At 55.8% G+C, this 21,933-nt stretch overlaps 9 protein-coding genes across 9 annotated transcripts; 4 read left to right on the plus strand and 5 right to left on the minus strand.

The window, feature by feature from the left end:
• CGGC5_v003608 (putative vacuolar membrane protein) lies at window positions 1-1,449 on the minus strand (the record flags this gene model as incomplete). Its single annotated transcript, XM_032033832.1, has 3 exons — window positions 1-312; window positions 363-1,133; window positions 1,201-1,449. The coding sequence occupies 3 exons, from the start codon at window positions 1,447-1,449 to the stop codon at window positions 1-3; spliced, it is 1,332 nt and encodes a 443-aa protein (XP_031886940.1).
• A 1,180-nt stretch (window positions 1,450-2,629) lies between these two features.
• Window positions 2,630-3,610, minus strand: CGGC5_v003609 (putative Ras-related protein Rab7; the record flags this gene model as incomplete). Its single annotated transcript, XM_032033831.1, has 7 exons — window positions 2,630-2,739; window positions 2,793-2,895; window positions 2,950-2,994; window positions 3,049-3,228; window positions 3,291-3,386; window positions 3,466-3,519; window positions 3,581-3,610. 7 exons carry the CDS (start codon window positions 3,608-3,610, stop codon window positions 2,630-2,632), a joined length of 618 nt encoding a protein of 205 aa, XP_031886941.1.
• A 743-nt stretch (window positions 3,611-4,353) lies between these two features.
• On the plus strand, window positions 4,354-5,574 carry CGGC5_v003610 (uncharacterized protein; the record flags this gene model as incomplete). The annotated part of the gene is made up of 3 exons (XM_032033830.1): window positions 4,354-4,500; window positions 4,560-5,150; window positions 5,200-5,574. The coding sequence occupies 3 exons, from the start codon at window positions 4,354-4,356 to the stop codon at window positions 5,572-5,574; spliced, it is 1,113 nt and encodes a 370-aa protein (XP_031886946.1).
• Window positions 5,575-5,863: 289 nt separating this feature from the next.
• On the minus strand, window positions 5,864-7,496 carry gda1 (putative guanosine-diphosphatase; the record flags this gene model as incomplete). Its single annotated transcript, XM_032033829.1, has 3 exons — window positions 5,864-5,921; window positions 5,981-7,331; window positions 7,385-7,496. The coding sequence occupies 3 exons, from the start codon at window positions 7,494-7,496 to the stop codon at window positions 5,864-5,866; spliced, it is 1,521 nt and encodes a 506-aa protein (XP_031886947.1).
• A 1,112-nt stretch (window positions 7,497-8,608) lies between these two features.
• Window positions 8,609-10,403, plus strand: DESI1 (Desumoylating isopeptidase 1; the record flags this gene model as incomplete). Its single annotated transcript, XM_066151151.1, has 2 exons — window positions 8,609-8,833; window positions 8,934-10,403. 2 exons carry the CDS (start codon window positions 8,609-8,611, stop codon window positions 10,401-10,403), a joined length of 1,695 nt encoding a protein of 564 aa, XP_066009342.1.
• A 652-nt stretch (window positions 10,404-11,055) lies between these two features.
• Window positions 11,056-12,842, plus strand: KIF1C (Kinesin-like protein KIF1C; the record flags this gene model as incomplete). The annotated part of the gene is made up of 2 exons (XM_032033827.1): window positions 11,056-11,173; window positions 11,227-12,842. The coding sequence occupies 2 exons, from the start codon at window positions 11,056-11,058 to the stop codon at window positions 12,840-12,842; spliced, it is 1,734 nt and encodes a 577-aa protein (XP_031886945.1).
• Window positions 12,843-17,005: 4,163 nt separating this feature from the next.
• On the plus strand, window positions 17,006-17,974 carry EIF4E3 (Eukaryotic translation initiation factor 4E type 3; the record flags this gene model as incomplete). Its single annotated transcript, XM_032033825.1, has 3 exons — window positions 17,006-17,184; window positions 17,313-17,617; window positions 17,688-17,974. The coding sequence occupies 3 exons, from the start codon at window positions 17,006-17,008 to the stop codon at window positions 17,972-17,974; spliced, it is 771 nt and encodes a 256-aa protein (XP_031886848.1).
• Window positions 17,975-18,589: 615 nt separating this feature from the next.
• CETN1 (Centrin-1) lies at window positions 18,590-19,241 on the minus strand (the record flags this gene model as incomplete). The annotated part of the gene is made up of 2 exons (XM_032033824.1): window positions 18,590-19,183; window positions 19,239-19,241. 2 exons carry the CDS (start codon window positions 19,239-19,241, stop codon window positions 18,590-18,592), a joined length of 597 nt encoding a protein of 198 aa, XP_031886847.1.
• Window positions 19,242-20,332: 1,091 nt separating this feature from the next.
• CGGC5_v003616 (putative hydroxyacylglutathione hydrolase) lies at window positions 20,333-21,820 on the minus strand (the record flags this gene model as incomplete). Its single annotated transcript, XM_032033823.2, has 11 exons — window positions 20,333-20,357; window positions 20,435-20,517; window positions 20,575-20,601; window positions 20,657-20,791; window positions 20,847-20,938; window positions 20,996-21,209; window positions 21,265-21,298; window positions 21,360-21,431; window positions 21,505-21,592; window positions 21,651-21,693; window positions 21,758-21,820. 11 exons carry the CDS (start codon window positions 21,818-21,820, stop codon window positions 20,333-20,335), a joined length of 876 nt encoding a protein of 291 aa, XP_031886846.2.
• Window positions 21,821-21,933: the final 113 nt, after the last annotated feature.

Here is a 21,933-nt window from a genome sequence, read left to right on the forward strand (position 1 = left end):
CTATAATTGAGCCCCCCTGGATCCTGCCTGGGGGCCCTTATCACCCGACTCGTCTTCTTTGCTCTCGTGGTTGATGAACAAGAAGGAGATGAGAACGACTGCCGCACCAACCCAGTATACCCAGCTGGAGTATTGCGAGTACTGGATCATCTCGCCGATGAGCGACAAAGGAATCGTCAGAGACAGACCAACCGTCACCACCAAAGGCGTAGTGAGCAGCATGGCATACGCCCACGACATGTCGCTGATGAAGGAAGACAGAGAGTTGCCAATGACAATGGCCCAGATCTTGCCTGTCGGCGGAAGTTGAAACTGTGACACTGTCAGAACTGCGTAGATATTCGGTTAGACGGGGCACGTACCGGTTCCATGCCGGTGAAGTGCAGGATGAAGAACACCGGCCAAAGGAACACCAAGTTGAATAGGCCCACCAAGCCAAAGAAGAGCGGCATGTTGACCCTATCCTCATTACCGACCCTCACCTTCATGACGGTGACGTAGAGGCCATAGATAATGGCACTAACAAAAGCCATGGAATCGCCAATGGCAATCTGCGACGTCGTCTTGTGCGGGAACGACCCGCGATTCTCGTCACTCGACCCGGAGAGGTCCACGGTCGAGATGAGGACAATTCCCGTCAACGACGCCAACACTCCAATGAACTTGCGAATCGTGAATCCCTCCACCCGCATCAGCGCACAGAACACGAGCGTCCAGACACTGCTTGTGGAGTTCAGAATAGTGACGCTCCCTACGCTCGTGTACTCCAGGCACGCGGATGCCAGGTAGTTCGCAAAGAACCACAGCATGCAGAACTCGAGGCTGATGATGGCCGTCTCCCGGAAGCTCATGCGCTCGACCTTAGGCTCGTAGCCTTCCGCCTCCAAGCTCGGCTCGTCGTCGACCAGCAGCCGCTCGCCCGCCACCGCGTCCTCTTCGTCTCCCTCCGCCTTAAGGCCTCCCTTGCCGTGTTTATGCTCGTTCCATACCACCATTGCCTCGCGCCGTAGGCCCTCGACGCCGTGCCGCATGACGAACTTGACCAGCATGGGCACCAGGGAGACTGCAAAGACCGAAGTGTTCATATACACAACGAAGAAGGGTTTGTCGTAGGAATGGTCCGAAAAGATGTACTGTCAAAAGTCAGCCGTCAGCCAGACGCTCACCGCCAGAGATTGCAAGGGAGAGAGGAAGCCTCACCGATGCAAGAAAGTTGGATATCGTCCATAATAACACCGTCACCAACAGTAATGAAATACCCAACGTCCGTCTTGCAACACCTGCCAGTCCCAATTTCGCCTGCAATCCCGAGGACCGCACCGTCGACCTCGACCTATTCGTAGACGCGACGGATTGGCTCATCCGGTCCGCGCTGGAGAATGATCTCCGGGTATCTCGTGCATGATCGGGCGCTATCGCAGCGGGCAACATAGGCTCGCTGGGCGCCATCTCGTCGGTCGGGGGAAGGGCGGTTTCGCGATCGTGAGGAAGAGAGGGAGGAGATCAGGAGGGATCGTCGGCCGTCTTGCAGTCTAATCTGGTCTGGGTCGCAGGCATCTGACCACGACAAACTCGAATTGTGAATCGCAGGATTAAGCTTGTTCAATATCGGGCGTTGGTCCCGTCGTCGGTGACTCGGCGCATGCAGTCGGCACGATTATGCCGTTCCGTTGACTTGACTGCTTCCGGGTTTGTGTGTCTTGGGTCCTCCCCAATGGCGAAGTAGACAACGTTGGCAGTTGCTTGGGTAAACAAGTCGCTGGACCGCGTACGACACTAGAGTCCACAAGGTAAACCAACAAGCTCCGTCGGGATCGCACGCATCGTCCAAATATCCGACGACGTGGGTTTATTTTAAGGGATTCGTGTCAGTTGTTGTTCAAAGGGTTGTTTCTTCAAGGTTGGAGAGTTTCAACTGCACGGACAGTAGCCCCTGTATTCGTCCCAAATACCGGCGACCAATAGACGATAGGGCGATCGCGTGCCACTACGTCTCAGCCTCCCTCCGCGTTCTTTACTTCAAATATGCCCCTGCGAGCAACTTTCTTACGCCTGTTTACCAAACACGAGGCATCTTACTGAGTTCCTGGGCTGACGGCTTGCTGCCGCTGAACAAAGCCAAGAACGGCGCCGCGCAATCTGCAGCCGGCGCCAGGTCGGATTTGGTGCCGGCTCACCAACTTTTACATTTAGTCGCATCGATGGCTCCAGTCTTCTGAGCGGAGTCTGCTGAGAAACGGCAGCATGATCCGTCAGCTCGGGCCGGTGTTTCTTGGACAAAATCTCTTGAACTAAGTTGTCGGCCGTCCGTGTAGTCCGAAATTGCGGTATCAATCACCGAGTCGGCTTAGCATGTCATTACTGGGCAAGACGTCATGCGACTTCAACTAAAGGCAAGTTGTGCAATCTTTGGTATCCTACGAATAATCCCGTGAATTCAAACTCAAAAAGAAACCTCTAAACACCATTCACACCAGTGCATGATATGCTACATCAAACCAACGGCCAAGATGGATATGTGAAGGGCCGTGGACTAAACATGAATGCGAGTACAACGGGTCCCATAAATGTGTTCCGCCCGGATGCTCTGCTCGCTCAACGTCGGCCGTCTGCTCAACCAAGAATCTGCTTAGCAGGCGCAGCCGTCCCGGGGGTTCTCAATGGGAATGTTGATGACATCCTGGTAGTCCCCGCTGAACTCTTCCGACTCCTCCTGAGCAAGGGCATTTCGTGCAATGACTGGTGAACAATGTTAGCATCTCTAAGATTTCACCTTGGAAGAGGCAACCAACCTTCAAAAGCCTGCTCGACGTTGATAGCCTCCTTCGCACTGGTCTCGAAGTAGGGAATCCCGCCCTTGGACTGGCAGAAGGTCATCGCACGCTTGGTCGAGATCTAATCAAATGGTAAGCTTGTCGTCGGGTAGCCGCAGGTGACACCAAAACTTACAACTCTCTTGCTCTCCTCAACATCAATCTTGTTTCCAAGGACGACCTAATCTCTTATCAGTGTCCATGTCCTATCCCTCTAGGACTTCAAGATACTGACGAATGGGAAGTTGTCGGGGTCACGCGGAGAAGCCTGGATCAGGAACTCGTCCCTCCAGCTGTCCAGAGCATCGAAGCTCTTGGAGTTGTTGACGTCGTAGACGAGTACGCAGCAGTCAGCTCCGCGGTAAAAGGCGACACCCAGCGACTGGAAGCGCTCCTGTCCCGCAGTGTCCCAGAGCTATTGTCCGTCAGCAACGCGTTCGTTGTTTCCATCGGCAATGTGTTCGCGGCGTCACCCACCTGCATCGTCACCTGCCGGTCATCGACGAGGACCTCGCGGGTCAGGAAGTCGGCGCCGATCGTGGCCTTGTAGCTTGCACTAAACTTCTTGTTGACCTAAAAGGTAGAAATAGCCAAATCAGTACTCTAGGCTACCACCGGTCGGGCCGCCAGACAGCGCAGCAAGAAAACATACATATTGGTTCATCAAACTCGTCTTGCCGACACCGCTATCGCCAAGGATAATGACCTGCAACACAGAAACGATCAATTATGCCGCACGTGTGTTTGGGGCCGCCGATAAAGCCCACCTTGAGAAGGACCTTCTTTCTCGATGACATCGTGGATCTGGTGCGTCGGGTCCGCTATGTATGGTAAATGGAAAAGTCGGGCGTCGGCGGGCCTTCGGATGCGCGATGGTAGTTGTATCCCGCGTCGCGACTGGGTCAGGAATCGGTTCGAATGTCGAAGTGGTCGAAAACGGATCGGTGTCGTGCGTCAGGGGTGGTTGGTTGGTGTAGAGTGCAGGTCGATGATCGATAGACGGAAGTGATGGTGGAGGTTGACAGGGAAGCAGGCGGTACTGAGAGCTCCCGTCACATTTGCAGGTTTCAGCCTATCAAAGAGCTGCTTGGGGGACTGGGTCTAACCAGAAAAGGGAGCACATGGTGCTGTTGATGTGCCAGCTGGCTGACGTAAATGGCGGGCAGGCACCTGGAGGAACGCCAAGTGACGGTGCTCCAAGGCGCTGGAGCCCGCCTAGACATGCTGTGACACTCACTGTTGGCTGCCCAGGTGGTTGGCCGGTAAGGTGCATTGAATGACTTGGGCACGGCGCTTAGGTAAGGCACCTAGCCGGGCCGCATGACGCCTACGCCACACCTTTATCATGGTTCTCAGTGACGGTCCATGCGACTGAGCTTCCCTTTAGTAGCTCCGGGACGTCTTAGCGACTTGCGAAGAACGTCCGTCACCGCCTCACACCACATGTATATCGTGGACGAGCACTCCGCAAGTGTACCAAGTATATGCGTGGCCCAGGATGAGCTGATGGGACTGTCGACCAACACTTGACGAGATCCTCATGGCGGATGAAGACGGCCTCCTGGACAAGGTCCACGGCCTGAGCGACTTGGAGCTGGCCGCCCTGCTGTGCCTGGTCAATCGAGAACACTGCATCGTCAGCACGCCTCCCGCTGCCCTCGACGAGCTTGTCGAGGAGCTACAGCTGGTGAGCCCAACCATCCATCTCTCTCCTACTCACGAGGTCCACATCTCACACTGTTTTAGATTGCAACAAAGACCTTCGGTCTGAAATGCGCCGTAGTGGATTGCACTCCGCAAACCTCACTGGAGGACTTTGCATCGTCGATCCTCACGCAGCAGTCTCTAGCAGCACCCAGATCAGGCTCGCCTTTACGAACCCGCAATGATTCCTACTTTTCTCGCGCGGGCATCTCCCCCCTGACCTCGGTCACGGCAACCAGCCCGACCGGCCAGGGCATCGGTGGCTCCTCCATCGCCAATGTGATTGTAGCTCGGAACCTTGACCGCGCCCCAAGAGCCGTTCAGATCCAGGTTCTTGAGCTCCTCCGCACCCGCCGTATCTTCACACGCACTTCCGTCCAGACGGCCCCGAAGCAGTTTCTGTTCATCGCCGCCCTGGGCGCCGAAAGCGGTGGTCAGGCTCACGTCACGCTTCACCTGAACGACTACCTCTTCATTGCTCACTGGCATGATCCGGACGACGGTTTCCCCAATCTCGACGACGCGTACGACGCTGCTGATGGGGCCGAGACGGCGAGTACCGAGAGCGTGCTCAAGAAAAGCATCAACGGTGATTTGCCCGCAGTCAGCGAAAACCCTCTTTTCCGTGAAGGCGTAAGTTTCTACGTGTGCAAAGTGCCTGGGCATATGCTGACGGCTGCAGGATGTTGCGGCCATCGCCAAGAGCAGTCGAGATGTCCAGATCGATGTTGATGTCTTGCGCTACCTAATGAATGTAGTCTCATACCTACGAATGCATCGCGCAGTTGCCGGCGGCATCGAGCCGACCGCGACGAAGCACTTGGAGCAGTTGCTTAAATGCCTGGCTCCGCTACACCGGCTCGATTTTGTCACACCCGCATTGGTTCATCTGGCCGTTAGGAAAGTCTACTTGCACCGAATACGCATAGCGCATCCGCGACAGGAACGCAGTATGCAGTGGGGAAGCCAGCTGGAAGCCATTGAATCCATTCTCGAAGGCGTGGGCCCCGAGGACGTGATTGAGGACGTGCTGGGCATGGTTACGGCACCGCTTTGATGGAAGCTTAAAAGATATCCAGTGAGCGACTTTATTCTAAAGTGGTCACGTCCGAACAAGCCCATAATCCTTAATGCCCATGGAAACCATACAAGACATGAAACGCCCGCCTTTTGGGTCTGTGTATTGATGCATGTTCCTGCACCCGCCATATGACCTACATGACACTCCTGTACAACTCGTAATCGAACATTCCCGGTTCTGTCGTGGAATTAAAAATCTATAATGCTACAAGCCAGCCAACACCAGGGGAGGCTTGTGCAGTCCTGTTGTGCGAGAATTCGAGGCTTTAGTTGACCTGGTCAACTCTGCACTTCCAGCCTGAGCCGGGAGAAAGGAGGGGCAGGCTATAAAATAAAGTATTAGCGTCTGCAATGCCTGTTACTTGTAGATAGAAGTCACTTACCTAGCACCAAGGCACCAACCCAATTCGTTGCCCTTGATCTTCTTGGCGATCTTGACCTCACGGTCAATAGGCATCTCGTAGCCAGTGTGGAGGAGGGCCATCATGAAGTTAAGGTCGAGGCAATGCTCGGGGCGGTCCTGGAGCTCCTTGAGAGCGCCAGGGACGCTGGAGAATACATCCCAGGCCTTCTCGCCGCCACAAACGGAGTTGGCCAGATCGTGCATCTCGCGAAGAGTGAAAGAGTCAGGCATACCGAGAGGCTTGGTGCGGTCGTAGAAGTAGGAGAAGATGTAGACATCCTCGCGAGCGAAGGTCTTGGCAAGGGTAGGCTGGTGGACGCCGTTGAAGGAGCAAGGAGCGAGCTTGCAGGACTCTTCCTTCTTGAGGATCTTCTCGGCGAGGTTGCGGCACTGCGCGGGGGCGGCTTGGGAAGGACCGGTGAAGTTGAAGGTGACGGCCTTGCCAAGAGGGTGTCCCTCGTCCAGCTCAACCTCAACCTCCTTGACCATGCCGGGAGCAATGCAGGGGTGAACAATGGGCTGCTTGACCCAGCTGTCATCGGTCTTCTTGCTCTCAAACATCTCATTGACCAAGGTCTTGTGAACGGCCTTACGGGCGCTCATCAGGCCGTATCCAAGATGGGAGTGCTGGTACAGCTCAAACTGCTGTCCGCCGAACTTGAGGTCGTACTTGTGGTCGCCCTCAGCAAGCTTCTCGGGCATACCGCCCTCCGGCGCTCCCTTAAAGGTGGGCTCGAACACAATCTGAGTCGAGCCACCGCCGAGATCAAAGACGGCAGCGGTGGGGCTCTTGTCGGGACCGCCAATCTTGCCCAGAAGGTAGTTGGTGGTGATCCAGGCGTAGACACCCTCATCGGCACCATCCATGATGGCAACACCATTGTCCTCCTTTCCAACAACGGGGAAGGGGTACTTGGTCTCGAGGTGGTTGCGAACGGTGTCGAGAATCTTCTGGGCGTTCTCAGGGCCGACCATACGAAGACCAGCAGTCGCCTTTACTGCAACAGGGCTGCAGGACTTGAGCTTGTCGGGGACGGTCTGCATGGCAACCTCCATCAAGGCATCGAGAGTCTTGGCCGCGGCCTCGGGATCATCCTTATACTTGCTCAGGCCGCCGACAGACTTCTCAGTCATCTTGAACTCCTCATGCTCGAGCTCGGGAGTAGCGCCGCAGTTGTTGAACTTGTAGACGTGGATTCGGGATCCCGTGCTGCCGGCGTCGATCATCAGGACATATTGGACAATGGGCTTCGACTTGGAGCTGGAGACAGAGCATTTTTCAGTGCCGTAAGAGGCATCAGCCGGGACTTGGCCACCGCCACCGGTCGAGACTGCAAGATAGGTGTTAGCATCGCTCTGTCGCAGGAAATCAAGCATCGCGCACCTCCAGGACTGCGAACATTGACTCCTCTAGGAGACAGGTACCAGAAGAGAAAGACGACGAAGAAGGCGATGGCGCCCGTCCGCATCCAGCGGGTCTTCTGTGCTTGGGACATATCTCCTAAGCTGGCAAACAGACCAGTTTTTCGAGCAGGTGCAAATCGACCGGGTTTCTCGTGAGGATCTCGGGCGGGTTGCTTGGTCGGCAGCGACACAGATGTTCTTCGCATTGGTCGCGTGTCGTCGGAGGCAAGAGTGGTGGCTTAGAGGAACACAAGGGGACGCATGCGAGGCACGTCGCCGTTGTGTAGGAGGACAAAGGAGTGGACTGAACCAAACCGTGGACCGATGTCGAAGGGAGCACGGCGACTCGAAGGCAAAAAGCAGCAGGTGCGTGCGGCCGAAGGAAAAATGAGCGGACGGGACGGTCGTACAACACCAACAGATGGACGAAGATGGATGTGTCGAGTACGAAGTTTCGTATATGTAGGGGGCTTCAAGGGGGGATGGATGCAAGATAGCAAATTACCTAGGTACCTAAAAAGTACGTCGGTACTCCTCTCGCAGTCGGTACTCCGTACTGTGGCCTCGAGCAGATTTTCGTTAGGTGTGGTTTGCTTGGAAGTCATCAAAAAACCAAGAGAATCCCTGCTAAATCTGACAGTTTGCTAATCTTGGGTGCGGCAGCGGGGACGACGCGAAGCCACTGAAGTGCTGCAACGACCATCTCGCGTCATTCTTAATGGCTCCGCGCTCAGGGGGTGGGGCCTATCATTCCCTGCTGAGGTGCCCCTAATTGCCCTGTGCCACCTCCTCGCCCCCCGACTTCCATCGTCTCCCACTGATAAACTCCGCCGGGGCCTGTTGTCTCCATTCATGGCATGGGTAGGGTTGAACGCTGTTAGGTAAGCACTTTCATGGGTCGTGCGATAAGATGCCGAGGACATCTGGTCAAGCCACACGTGGCGCCCGTCTTACCGGATCCGACGCTGAGTCTTGGAAGCTTCTCGTTCATGACTACGAATGCTCTGTTGCCTCCCGTTACAACAAGAGGGTATATTGAGCATCAAAAGATTTTATCGCAAGGCCAGCTCTCTAGATTGTGCGGCAACTGTCTGATTCCCATCAACTCGATTTTCCTCAGCTCTACCAACGGCCTAGCCTCCTTCCACTTCGTATCCACCAAGACACAGTTGCCCCTTGCTTTTGACTTGCACCTATCACCGACATGGACGTGCATCTCTTGACGTACGACCTGTCCAGAGGACTTGCCCGGCAAATGTCCCAGGGCATGCTAGGATTCCACCTTGATGCAATCTACCACACCTCAATCCAGCTCAATGGTCGAGAATACGTTTACGATGGCGGCATCGTCGACATCACTCCAGGGACCTCTCACCTGGGCCAGCCGATGGAACGAATTTTCCTTGGCCGCACAGAACTGCCAATGGAGGTGATTGAAGAGTTCCTGGACTCTCTCAGGCCAATATTTACAATTGAGGCAAGTGTGCAGCGCGGAAACCTGATGCAAATTTCCTCTAACTCGTCCACAGGCCTATGACTTGTGGAGGCACAACTGCAACAACTTCTCGGATTCCTTCGCCCAGTTTCTGCTTGGAAAAGGCATTCCCGAGCACATTATCAAAATGCCGGATGCCGTTCTCAGCTCGCCGTTTGGGAGAATGCTCATGCCCCAACTGACTCAGGCCATGACTTCAAACAGGCAAAACGGTTCGATTCTTGGCATTCAGAATGGCAACACCGCCAATGGACACAGCTCAGCACCGCAACCAACCAGGCCCCAAGCCAACGTCAGGGTAGTAAACAGTTCGCAGGAGCTCGACGCTGCTCTCGAGTCTGCAAAGAAGACCTGTGCGGTTGTCCTCTTCACCTCGGCAACATGTCCTCCTTGCAGGGCCATCGCGCCAGCCTTTGACGAGCTCTCAGCGGAAGCCGGTAACAAGGGTGTTTTCATCAAGGTTGATGTAGCCCAGCTTACTCCTTTGCCGGAGAAGAACTACCCACGAGCGACGCCGACTTTTGTCACTTACCTGCACGGAGAGAAGGAGAATGAGTGGGCAGGGGCAGACCCGGCTGCGCTTCGGGGCAACATCCAACTCTTGTTGCAAATGGCTTTCCCCCGTCATCCCCACGAGTCCCTAAACCTACCGAGCTTTTCCAACCCGAATGGGCGGCCAGTGCTTTACTCCAAAGTACCACCTTTGGAGAAGCTACTCGCAAAGATGGGAGCAACAGCAACGGATCCTGCTGTGCAAGGAGTCAAACAATTCATTGAAGCCCGTGACAAGCAAGGCCCGGCAGCTGCGACTCTGCCAAATCTGAGCCAGTTTGCAGAGTTCCTGAGGAAGTCCATTCATTCACTGCCGACTGAGGTACTCTTCCCCGTGGTTGATCTTCTCAGATGCGCTCTAGTCGACGCAAGATTCAGCGGCTACTTTGCCGAGGAGAAGGATCACCAGACAGTCCTAGCCATTTTGAACTTTGTCAACTCTCACAGCGACTGCCCTTACGCATTGCGTCTTGTGACGCTGCAGATGGGGTGCAACCTTTTCTCCACGCCACTCTATCCCGAAGAGATCCTTCGCAACGAGGGTCTCAGAGCGCCAATCATTCAGTTGATATCTTCGAGCTTTCTGGACGACAGTCACAATAACATCCGTGTTTCTGCATCCTCCTTGATGTTCAACCTGGCATTAGCTAGCAACAAAGCAAGACGAGAGAAGACAGGCGACGTTTTACCCGAAGGCGACTCCGTGGAGCTGGCAGCGTCAGTATTGGAGGCCATAGGCCAGGAAGAAAAGTCGCCAGAGGCCTTGCAGGGCATGTTGCTTGCTCTGGGCAACCTGGTCTATTGCACGCCATCAGACAGTGAGGTGTCTGATTTGCTCAGGACGATGGACGCAGAAGATGCGGTTCTCGCCAAGAAGAAGCAGTTTCCTAACGAGAAAACGATCTCAGAGGTGGGAAGTGAGCTTCTTGGAAAGGGGCTGAGACGGCCGTAAGACGATGAAAGCCCCTTGGGTAGAATAAGCAACGCAGAGGTGAGCAGCGGGTTATGGAATGGAATTAGGCCGGCTAAGGAAGACACCAGAGCTGCTAGGCAGGGCCAAGACGATCGCAAGAGACCAGGGCAAGATTAGACGGCGTGGCGCAAGGCGTTAGTTACTTTGACACCATCACTAGAAGCATAGAATGTTTAGACATTTTCGTTTGCGCGTGCACCTGAAGCCACGATTGTTTACTCGGCAGAGCACAGTGACAACCGCCTCTTTCAACTTTGCGTCGACACACAGCTGTCATTATTTTCCGGCACATCGACCTTCAAACACGAACATCCTTCCATGCATCCTTTCTGTGCAATTAGAAACACCTTTCTTTTGCCTCATCAACTGGAAACCTGAAGCAGAGCAGTCGCCAGCCAGCAGGGGTGTCAGCTTAGGCGCACAAACACAGCAAGTGTGGCGCCACTGCCCCGGCAACTCGGCCCCACCACGTTACCTCCCAATTGGGCAACAAAGTAAACAAGCCCGACCGCCTCGTCTTGGGATGTGGGCGACACATCGTCAACGTTACCGCGCGATTCTCGATGAAATTACCACCACCTTGCGTGGACTCTCTCTCGACCCTCGATTGATGCCCTCGGCGGTTTTCGAGATGCCTCAGCTTCACTCGTCTGCCTCCACCCCGTCCTTGCGGTCGCACGATGCGCCCGTCAAGATGGACGGGGGCAATGTCCGGGTCGTCGTCCGAGTTCGGGCGTTTCTGCCCAGAGGTACGAGTACCCATACGATGTGAAACGAGATGTATACTGACAGATGCGCATAGAGATTGAACGCGGCGCCGAGTGCCTGGTGGAAATGGACCCCGTCACCCAGCAGACGACGCTGCTGGTGCCGAACGACAGCGACCCAGCGAACGCCAAGGCGAAGTCGAGGAAGATTATTGAAGAAAAGACGTTCACCTTTGATAGCTCGTTCTGGAGTCACGATCTCAACGACAAACACTATGCGCACCAGTCGGACGTCTACAACAGCTTGGGCGAGGAGTTCCTCGACCACAACTTTGAGGGCTACCACACTTGCATCTTTGCCTACGGCCAGACGGGTTCAGGCAAGAGTTACACGATGATGGGCACACCAGATCAGCCGGGCTTGATTCCTCGAACGTGCGAGGATCTCTTCGAGCGAATCGAGGCCGCGCAGAACGAAACACCCAACATCTCCTACAACGTCAGAGTATCGTACTTTGAGGTCTACAACGAGCACGTGCGCGACCTTCTCGTGCCTGTCGTGCCCAACCAGCCGCCGTACTATCTCAAGATCAGAGAGTCGCCAACGGATGGGCCATACATCAAGGACCTGACCGAGGTGCCGGTGCGCAATCTTAACGAGATCTTGCGATACATGACGGCGGGAGATAGATCAAGAACCGTGGCCAGCACCAGGATGAACGACACCAGTAGTCGTAGTCACGCCGTCTTCACCATTATGCTCAAGCAGATCCACCATGATATGGAGACGGACGAGACGACCGAACGGAGCTCGCGCATTCGACTGGTAGATCTGGCTGGCAGTGAGCGCGCCAAAGCGACAGAGGCGACGGGTCAGCGCCTCCGCGAGGGAAGCAACATCAACAAATCCCTGACCACTCTCGGTCGTGTCATTGGTGCGCTCGCGGACGCCAAATCGGGCTCGAGAAAGCGGAGCAAGGACGTGGTCCCTTACAGAGACTCGATCCTAACGTGGCTATTGAAGGACTCTTTGGGAGGCAACAGTAAAACGGCAATGGTTGCCTGTATCGCGCCGTCAGACTACGAGGAGACTCTCTCGACTCTGCGTTATGCGGACCAGGCCAAACGTATTCGCACCCGCGCTATTGTCAATCAAGACCACATCTCGTCGGCGGAGCGTGATGCACAGATCACTGCCATGGCGGAGGAGATCCGCGTTCTCCAGTTGTCTGTATCGGAGTCGCGCCGGCGCGAGAAGGACAATATGGACCAAGAAGAGAAGCTCGAGGAGTACCAGAACCGCGTGGTGACCATGCAGCGCATGATGGAGGAGCGCAGCCTCGTCGCAGAGGGAAAGATCCGGAGCTTGCAGACGGAAAATGAAGCCCTCCGCCTGCATCTCAAGTTGGCACTCGACAGTCTCAAGAACCCCATCCCCGCCGTCACCGTCAAGCCGGCAACTGAAGAGGAAGACGAGACTGAAGAGGCCAAGGCGGGGCAGGAGGATAAGGAGAATGCCGAGGACGGCGAGTCATTATACGACGACTCGGACGATACGGCTTACGACTCAGATGTCATTGAGGACAGTGCCAACGACATGCAGGATTATATGCGCAGCCTGCTGAGCGACTTGGGCATGTTCAGACGGAAAATCGGAGACGACAAGGAGCGATGGGTTGGCGACGTATTGGCAGGTGCGCTGAATGCGTAAGGAGACAAGAACGAGAATTACGAACAAGTGCGGCTATTGATATATGTGCGTGTGGTGTCAAAATCACGATGATAACAGCATGGTGTTTTGGGAGTCTTCGATTCAGGGTACAGGGCTGTAATGGACGACAGTCGTTTCGCACATGCACGAGCCCGTACGTTAGGTTAGCACGGCATGAGAGAGACGAATTAAGATAACGTAGGATAGGATAACGTAGTATGGGACAAGTAGAAATGCCCTTCCAAATGTATGTAGATAACAAAGTTCCATGGATACGTCATGATCGAAACGCGTGAAGCAAAGCCAGCCGGGCTGTCATTCCGTAGGGAAGTGGGCGGGTCTTCTCTCTCCCCTCTGGCTCCTGTCCTCCCTCTCACACCGACGTGATCTCAAACTAGGTATCCATCCAGACGGTGCCTCAAGATGGGCAACATGGAACAAGGTGGACGATATACGTGCTGTCAGGGCCGATTGGCATGGTTAGCAGCCGGGCTGGCGTGATGGGGACATCCCCGTCCCGACGGCCTGTAGCTCAGGTACGGTTTGAAAGGGGCGAGCACGGCGAGAAAGAAGGGCGTTCTGGAAGGGATCCCGCTGTTAGGGTTGGTTGGGAACGAACGTGTGAACTCCCCGCCAGGGAAGGAGGCTTTTTCGGAAGAGACGACGGAAGAGCGTTTGTCTCGAACTCTGATTTGTTCTGACGTGGTTCTTCCGCCATCCGGCGGCAACGTGTGCAACGGCGGCGAATCGAAACTTTGACGGGACGAGCGAGACGTGCCTATCACTTACGCAAAGTACAACCGTAGTCTGCACAACATCCCGTTCACTGACTGGATTGACAGTCGTGGAGAGCAGATGTGGACTCTGTGGACGAGTAGAGTCGTTTATCTGGCGGCAGTCTCTGACGCGGAAGCGCTAGAGCCCATTCATGCCTGTTGTGTGGTCTGTCTCTCTGTGTGGAGATTGGGTTTGGACTCTTGGGACATTGGATGGAGTTATCTCTACGCAGTAGTGTGTTCAAGATCTTGAGTTCGTGCAGTTTGAGAATGGACATATTGGGTTGTATAGTTGCAGAGGAGCGGTGCTTGGCAAACGCTTCAAGTCGTTTAACGTTGCGCGCGCGTCGTTGTCTTGAAGGGGACCCACGGGAAGAAGACAAACGAATGATCTGTCTGTCAGATGTGGTGATCTGCAACCTGTCACCAGCCCATCTATTACAGAGAAGTGACTGCTCGCCGGTTCCGCTTCGCAACAGCCGGGCGCAAAGGACAGCGTTGGTACGTGTCTGAGACCATGTAACCGTTTGGCAATGGGGGTCAGTTAGTTCAGTCCAATGGGCGGGGGGAAACCGATTGTCTGGACGGGCGAGGTTTGGACCGGGCACCCAGGGCGAGGTGAGCACCCGCGGCCGGGAGAACTTCCTGCACATCATGCCTGGTGGGCAAAAGGCAAAATCGAAGAGAGGTTCGATCTGGGCCCCTGAGATTCATCTCAAGTTAGTCTTTACTTTGCGCGGTGGCTTCGATGCCGGGGCAGACTCAAGTCGGGGGAGCGAACGAATGGGCATCTGAGACTATGGCCGGATGGTTTTTGTCTCTTCGGTATTTCGGTCCTTCCTTTCTTCTTCCAGTGGAAAGCTCGCAGAGGGTTCCGAAGCTGCTGAAAGGGCGAAGCGGAGTGTACTTCCGCCGACAACTCAATTGATTTCATGGGTGCATCTGCGTCTGGGTGACGTTGGAAAGTCAATCTCTGAGGACGTTACCTGAGCGAGGTTACTGCGTACTGCGTAGTGCTTGGTACTGACTGACATGACTTGCAACTCGAGCGCAGAGGCCCGGTTCCAGACCCTTGGGGCCATCGAACGGATTGTCCGAACCAAGACGAATATGAAAAGCTCCAGCTTACGTCGGCTCAGATGCACATCATACCTTAACAGTCGAGTGCCTGCCTCCTTAATTCATATCGGGATGATTGAGGGGAGAGGAGACGTTCGCACGGCATCCGTATCAATTCGCTACGGTGCACTTAAACTCGTCGCTCTCTGGGGCGGGTGCCGGTGAACCCTGCATTTCCACGGCACGGCACATGCCTTGGCCCATGTCCCTGTCGCCGGTGCGCAAGGTATCTGACGAATAGGCACCTTGTCGTGGGCACGCCATTGCCTCAGAGGGGGGAACAGCGAACATTGAGCAGGAAGTCAGGGACAGCAGCCGTCGTCCATCGCTGTGCCGTAGCAAGCAGCAAGCTTCTCGAACCTGAACATCCGGTCTTTGCTCCCACTCCCGCGGCAGCCCCCCCGTTCCCCTCCCCCCTCGTCGCAACGTCTTATTACTGGCCGCAAAGGCGGCTCGATGTTTCAGGCCGGTAAGATGTTCCCACCAAGCTTCTCTCTCTACCTTGGCTCTGCCCTGTCTCTGTCTCTGTATCTTGTGTCTTGTGTGTCCTCTCTGTGTGCTGTGTGCTCCGTGTCTGTCTATCTCTCGCTGTTGCTCGCCGTTGACGCCGCTTTCGGTACTAGTTGACCCAAGCGTACAGATCAGTTCCAGCCCAGCGCACGTCTCTGAACTCGGGACGGACGGCCCACGGAATGTCACCCTAGGGTCATGACCGGCGTGCTCTATTGCTGCTGGCTGCTGCTACTTATTACGCCGCGCAGCGGCAGGAACGGCTGATGGCAAGGCCAGGCAAGCAGCATCAGCAACAGACAAGCAGCAGCAGTGTGTGTCGCGCCGGCAGAGCCCCTATTCGTCTTCGCTGATGATCCCAAGTCCCAAGTTCCATTCGGGACGGTATCACGGTCGCAAAGATGAGATCCAGGTTCCAGGTCCCCTCCTCTTGTGCCTGGTCCCCGGTCCCTCGACTTCCCCTTCCGGTGTCACTCGCCAATTAACTGCCAGGTTCCCTGCTCTGTTGCGCTTCAGACCTCAGATCAGAGGACTCTCGACCGGATTCCGATGCTCCCTGTCCAATCTCCAGACAAACTCCCCTAACATCCAGAGGGGAGGTCAGGTACGGTACCTGAAAGCTAAGCTGAGGCCGCGGAAAGGTACCTCGCCGCCTGGACGCCGTATCGTCTTGTGTCGTGTTCCCTCCGGGTTGCTGTCTCCTTTGGTGAGGTACCTGAACAAGTGCAGCACTGTAGACGAGCAGGAGTAGGGGTGATTGTGTTTGGAGGGAGGCGCTGCTGCTGCTGCTGACCACGACGAGAGACGAGGACCGAATTGTTGGTGATACTTATTACCCTCAACCTTACTGCTTTCTCTCTTCCTCTTTTTCCCTTTCTTTTCTCTACCGCCTCTCCCTCGGTCGCCGCCTTGTCGTGTTGTTCACCTCTCTTTGACACCAAGCTCCCTGGATCCGACTGTCGAGTCATTCAGAAGTTGCAGAAACCTGTTGTTTGTCGCCGTCCGCCGTTGCTGTCAACCGCTGAACCCTTGTTTCCGACCTCCTCTCACTCAACCTGTCTCTTTTGAAAGGGTTCCTTTCCGGTTTACGGTTTCGTTCTTATCTCGTCCCGTGCCCGAATTGAATTGAGCCCGGCCGACATTGGAGGAACATAAAGCGTCAGCAGCTGTGAAGCAACAAGGGCATATTGTGTGGATTTCTTGCCATCGCCGAGATTCATCTCTGAATACTCGAGAATACGCCACCCCTCGATTGCTCCTGCTACCGTCCCTTGAATCCGCCAAACCAACCACTCAAGACTTTGGTCGCTGTTCATTGGTGAAAACCAACAGCCCACGACGCCTCTTTTCCCGCACCGCAACGCAGACCCCGCCGTCAAAAGCGACCAACAGCACCAACAGCAACGACAGCAATAAGCCCACATCGTCCAACCCCCCAGTCCCTCCACTAAAGAGCCACACGGGGCTGCCCACTTCTGCCCCTCGTTGCTACATTAGGCACTGCCGCAGACCACCGAGCCAACGAACGAACAGCAAGCCAAACGGCTCCCTCTCTCTCTCTCTCTCGGCTACGTCCACCCGACCCCCGATCCCCGACCAGGTGCTAGGTCTTGCTGCAGCCGGCCACAACGTACGAGCCGACAGCTTATTCCTGAGCCCGACATTTCACGTTCTTGACACCTCTTGTCACTCTCAGTCTGTCGTTCTGCCCTTCGTCCTTCTTTGCGTTCTTCTATACCCCTCGTATCGACCGCGACCATGGCTACCAGACCCGCGCTCTTCACCCGTGGCCTCTCGGGCCTGTCCCAGAGCACTACCGACCCCAACTCGCCCAGCGTCAGCTCCCCGGCCGACCAGCGTGACGATGCGAAGCGCAACTTCCTGAAGGCCATGCGCCCGCTGCCGACACAACACTACTGGAACGTCTACTTTGACAAGTAAGCCTGCCCAGATTCCCTTCAGCGTGTTTGCTCTCCTGCTGCGCATTCAACCCCGCAACGAACAACACCATCCCCCCTGAGCCTCGCCGAGGTCCTAGCACCTGACTGACACCATTCTCTCGCAGGCAAAACAAGGACCAGAAGACAAGCAATGACGAGGAGTACAAGGTGCAGCTGGAGCAGCTCGGCTCCCAGATCGAGTCGGTCCAGGACTTTTGGAAGTACAACAACAACACCCCCGTCGACCAGATCAAGATGCGCGAGTCCATTTACCTCTTCAAGCAGGGCTTCAAGCCCATCTGGGAGGACCGCCGCAACATCAACGGTGGCGCCTGGACCTTCCGCGTCCCCAAGAACATTGGCCCGGACGTCTGGACCCGTGTGCAGCTGCTTGCCATTGGCGAGAAGCTGCAGAGCGTCCTCGATGACAGTGAGTTCCTTTGCCTCTGCTCACACACACGGAGAGACTGCGGGATTGCTAACGGAATGCCTTTCTTTAGACGACCAGATCTGCGGCGTAGGTCTCTCGGTCCGCTTCAACTCCCACCTCATCTCCATCTGGCACCGCGACGGCTCCAAGCAAAAGTCCATCGACGCCATCCTCGAGTGCGTCCTGGAGGAGCTGCCCGCTGAGCTCCGCCCCAAGCCCGACAACTACTTTTACAAGCGTCACCAGGACCACCAGGGCTTCAAGGCGCCCCCTGAGCTCCAGGCCGTCATTGACTCGCAAAAGGCGGCCGCCGAGAAGGAGAAGGCAGCCGCTGCCGCCGCCGACACGACGGCTTAGTACGCCGCTTCCGTCCCTCACTCTGCTCCGTTCTGAACAGAGCGTATGCGGCAGGCGCGGCGTGCCGTGCTACGACGATTCTCTTTTTACTCTGCGTTTTTCTCGTTCTATTCTTGCACAAAAGGAAGCCGGCCAGCAAATAGGCTACGGAGAGGACACCATCAACCCATCCAACCTCATCATCTCACACATACGGGAGGGTTTTGTATTTGACTTGGGATAAGACGAGGATGTAATAATCCATATTTCCAACGTCTGGTCATGACACACACACACAACGCATGGCAAAACCAAGGGAAAGGCCGGAATATGCATATTTCACGGGCGTTTTTTATGAGCATGGAACCAACCAGGGGGCGGTGGAAGAACACCCCGACCCCCACACCACATGGGCTGCACTGAGTTCAGATAGAATCATTATTATATCCGGTATTCACCTTGGTACATCCTGTTTTGCAATTCGTGAAATTTGATGAAATGAAGTCTGTCCTGCCCGCCGTCGTGAACCTCCTGTAGACGGTAAATCGCCATGCCATGCCATGCCTTGCCTTGCCAAACGCCAAACACCTCGCAGGGTATAATGAACAACGCTCGAATGCGCACACCACCTCAGCATCACCGCCAGACCCCAGCCCGGCGCATCACCTCCTCAAACTCCTCTCTCCTCACGCCCCTCCCAACCCCCGCGCCGCCGTTGGCCTCGAGAATCATGTCCCTCAACACCTCATCCTTGACGTCCTCCCTCAGCACGCCAGCAACCCTCTTCAAATCCGCCAGCGAAATCACGTCCCGCCCTCCGCTCGAGCTCCCCACGCCGGTGAACAGCCGGAACGCCTCCTCGACCTCCCGTCTCCTCTCCTCGCCGCCGGCCCCGCTGGTCTCCCGCTGGTGGTACTTGAGCGCGCAGATGGCGAAGAAGGGCTCGTACCCGACGAACCCCTCGCCCTCCGGGTCCAGGATCTCGACGAACTCGGCCTGCTCGGCGCGCGAGGCCGGCGGGATCCCCAGCGCCACGAGCGCCGACCGCACGTCCGACGTCGGGATGACGCCCTCCTTGCCGTAACCGCGCATCGGCTCCGCGAAGAGGGAGAAGGCCTCGCGGATCTCGCGCTCTTCTTGCGCCGAGATGTTGTGCTCCTTGGCGAGCTTTGAGGCGCGCGGGCGTGGCGGGTCGGCGGAGGCGGCCGTTGGCGGTTTGCGCTTTGCGGGCTGGGAAGGGGAGAGTTAGCTGTGCGGGTGCAGGAGCGGGCCGGAGGTGGTTTACCATTGTGAATTAATGTTTTGTTTGCTCCTGTTTGTTTGGAAATATGCTGTGTTTATGTCTGGCAGTCGGGGACAGAGGTTCGGTGGGAAGCGTGGGTTGGACGTCGATGACGATGGATGCGCCGGGACGCTTTGCTCTGCGACGACGCGTTAATTGGCTTTCGGCGCGCACACAGTGTGTATGGCACGTGCGGACGCCCACCAAGCACCGTATCGCGGGCCCCGCCGCAATGGGGATATAAAATTCTGCAACGGCTTGGTTGGACTCCTCGGCTTTACCCTTTCACAGCCATCCATTGCACAACGCGACGGATGCGCAACTGTATTGAGGACGGTAAAACGCCTCGACAGATCATCACGCCTACACTGGTGAGCCCGCCTACTCTGACACAGATCCGCCGATTTTGGCAAAGACAACCGCCTACTCTGGCAAGACAAGCCTTCACTGGCAAAAACACAGCAGCATCGCTCTGCAAAGACTTCGCCTACTCTGGCACAAACACACTGCCACTGCAAAGCCCACACGCGGCCGCACGTAGTCTGCAGCCTCCGCACCGGACGGCACCTCTCTGCAACCCACGCAGACCTCACAGGAGATTCCCTACATCTCAAAACTCTCCAACGGCCGGAACATGCCTTCCACACGCCGCAGGCCTCGACATCCTGACACTTGACGGATGCAAACACCGTTCCCACGGGAGGTCCAACAGACACGAACCTCACGGCGACTGCCGTTTTTTCCCTTTCTCTTCCCTCAAACCGCTTCAAAATATGCTAGAGCTTGCCGCTTCCAAATCCCAGAGCGAGCACGTGTGGACAGTGAAGCAAGATTGAACAAACGGGGGCGGTCGCAGGACGAACCGCCTCTTCCCTGGGCTACACCAGTCGCCCGATCGGTCTCGGTCGGGTGCTTTGGGCCTTCGGGAGACATGCTGATGATGATGTGAAGATACTGTAATTGTGACGAGTGAACTCTATTCCCTACTCACGACGGAACATACGCCACTGTGTGTTCTAGTAAGGAGCATTCGTAAACTACTGGTATCACCTCCGCGCCTCCGTGTTGAACCCCATATCCCATCCGCCCACTTCGCATCAAATTTTTGACTCGGGAGGCGGACTTCACAAGTCAGTCTACTGTAGTGCTCTACCGGAACTATGCCACACGAGAGAAAATGAAGCCTACCACTTACTCACTTGAAGTTGTTCTTCATCTCGCGCAGCTTGGCCATGACAGCAACGGGCTCCTGCTCTCCCGTAACCTTGAGGATCTCCGGGTCCTGATATCTCTCGTCAGCCTAGAACGCACCTCTCGGTACATCAATGTCGTGACTCACATCCACACGCATAAAGACGTTGTGCTTCTACATCAAAGTCAGCGGCCCACTCATCCATCTGCCATCCATAACTGGGACATACCTTTTCATCGCCAATGGTGAACTTGCCGTGCGTCTCCTCGTTGTTCTCGGCGAACTTTTGCAGCTTCAGGATGGCCTCGTTCTGCAGCACCGACGCGGCGAACTTGACGTTGGACTTGGTGTACTCGTGGCCGGGCTTGCCTCCGATATCAGCTTCTCACTCATGCCCCCGATCCGGGACTCAAACTCACAAAGACGACAGTGTCGTCGGGCAACGCGGCCAACGTCTTGTTCAGCGCCTTGTGCATCTCCTCCGGGGTCCCCTCGAAGAACTTGCCGCAGCCTGCGTCGATGGTGTCAGTCGCGACGGGAAAGATGAAGGGGGCAGAAACGTCCTCACCGCTGTGGAAGAGCGTGTCGCCCGTGAAGACGACCTTCTGCTCCCCGTCCTGCATGAACCAGCAGATGCTGTCCTGTGTGTGGCACGGCGTGTAGAGCGCCTTGACTGCGATGCTGCCAATCTTGAACGACTCGCCGTCCCCGGGCGTCCTCGTCACGGCCTCGCAGTCCTTGCCGCCGATGATGGCCAGGTCAGGCTTCTTCAGCTCCTGACGCTGTTGCGGCGTGTCAGCGAACACTCATGCTTATCTTCCCCAGAAGGAAACTCACCAGCTTCTTGTTGCCGCCCGCATGATCCCAGTGGCTGCCAGTCGTTAGTCGGACGTGCCCTCTCCCCCAAAGTCGAAGCTCGCAGGTAGACTCACTGGTGCGTGTTGACGATGGCGGTGAGGTTGATCTCGTTGTTCTTCAGGGCCTTCTCCAGCACGGGGGCGACTCTGGCGCACACATTGTCAGCTCATGGACTCTGACCGAGTACTTGAACGCATCGCGGCGGGAAGGGTCGCTCACTCGGGCGGGTTGGCCGGGTCAATGATGACGGCGTCGTTGGTCTTGTCGTCCTTCACCAGGTAGGCGTAGTTGTTGCTACTACCCTTCCCTGCACATCCACGGTCGCGTCAGAATCTGGACTACATCGTGAGACTTGAAAAACGAACACATGGGAATCGACTGGATATGCATGGCGTTGGTGAATGTAAGCTGCATAAGTTGTCAGCAGCGGCCCCTCTTTCAAACGTTTCCCTCAAGACGGATAGGTGCTTACAGCTGCTGTCACGGTAGCGAGTTTGTGTCTTAGAAATGGCCTCCTTACGATGAGGGGATTCATGAAAGGCAATTGCGATGGTGAGAAGGCGTGTCGTCGGTGCTTCGAGTGGTGGTATTGGCTGCACTTCAGCGGCAAGTCACGGTGACGTTATTACAAATCTGAAGAGGGGGCCC

Source organism: Colletotrichum fructicola (assembly GCF_000319635.2).
Source record: "Colletotrichum fructicola Nara gc5 chromosome Unknown KSG_Nara_v1_contig02, whole genome shotgun sequence".
In the NCBI taxonomy this organism is placed as follows: Eukaryota; Fungi; Ascomycota; class Sordariomycetes; order Glomerellales; family Glomerellaceae; genus Colletotrichum; species Colletotrichum fructicola.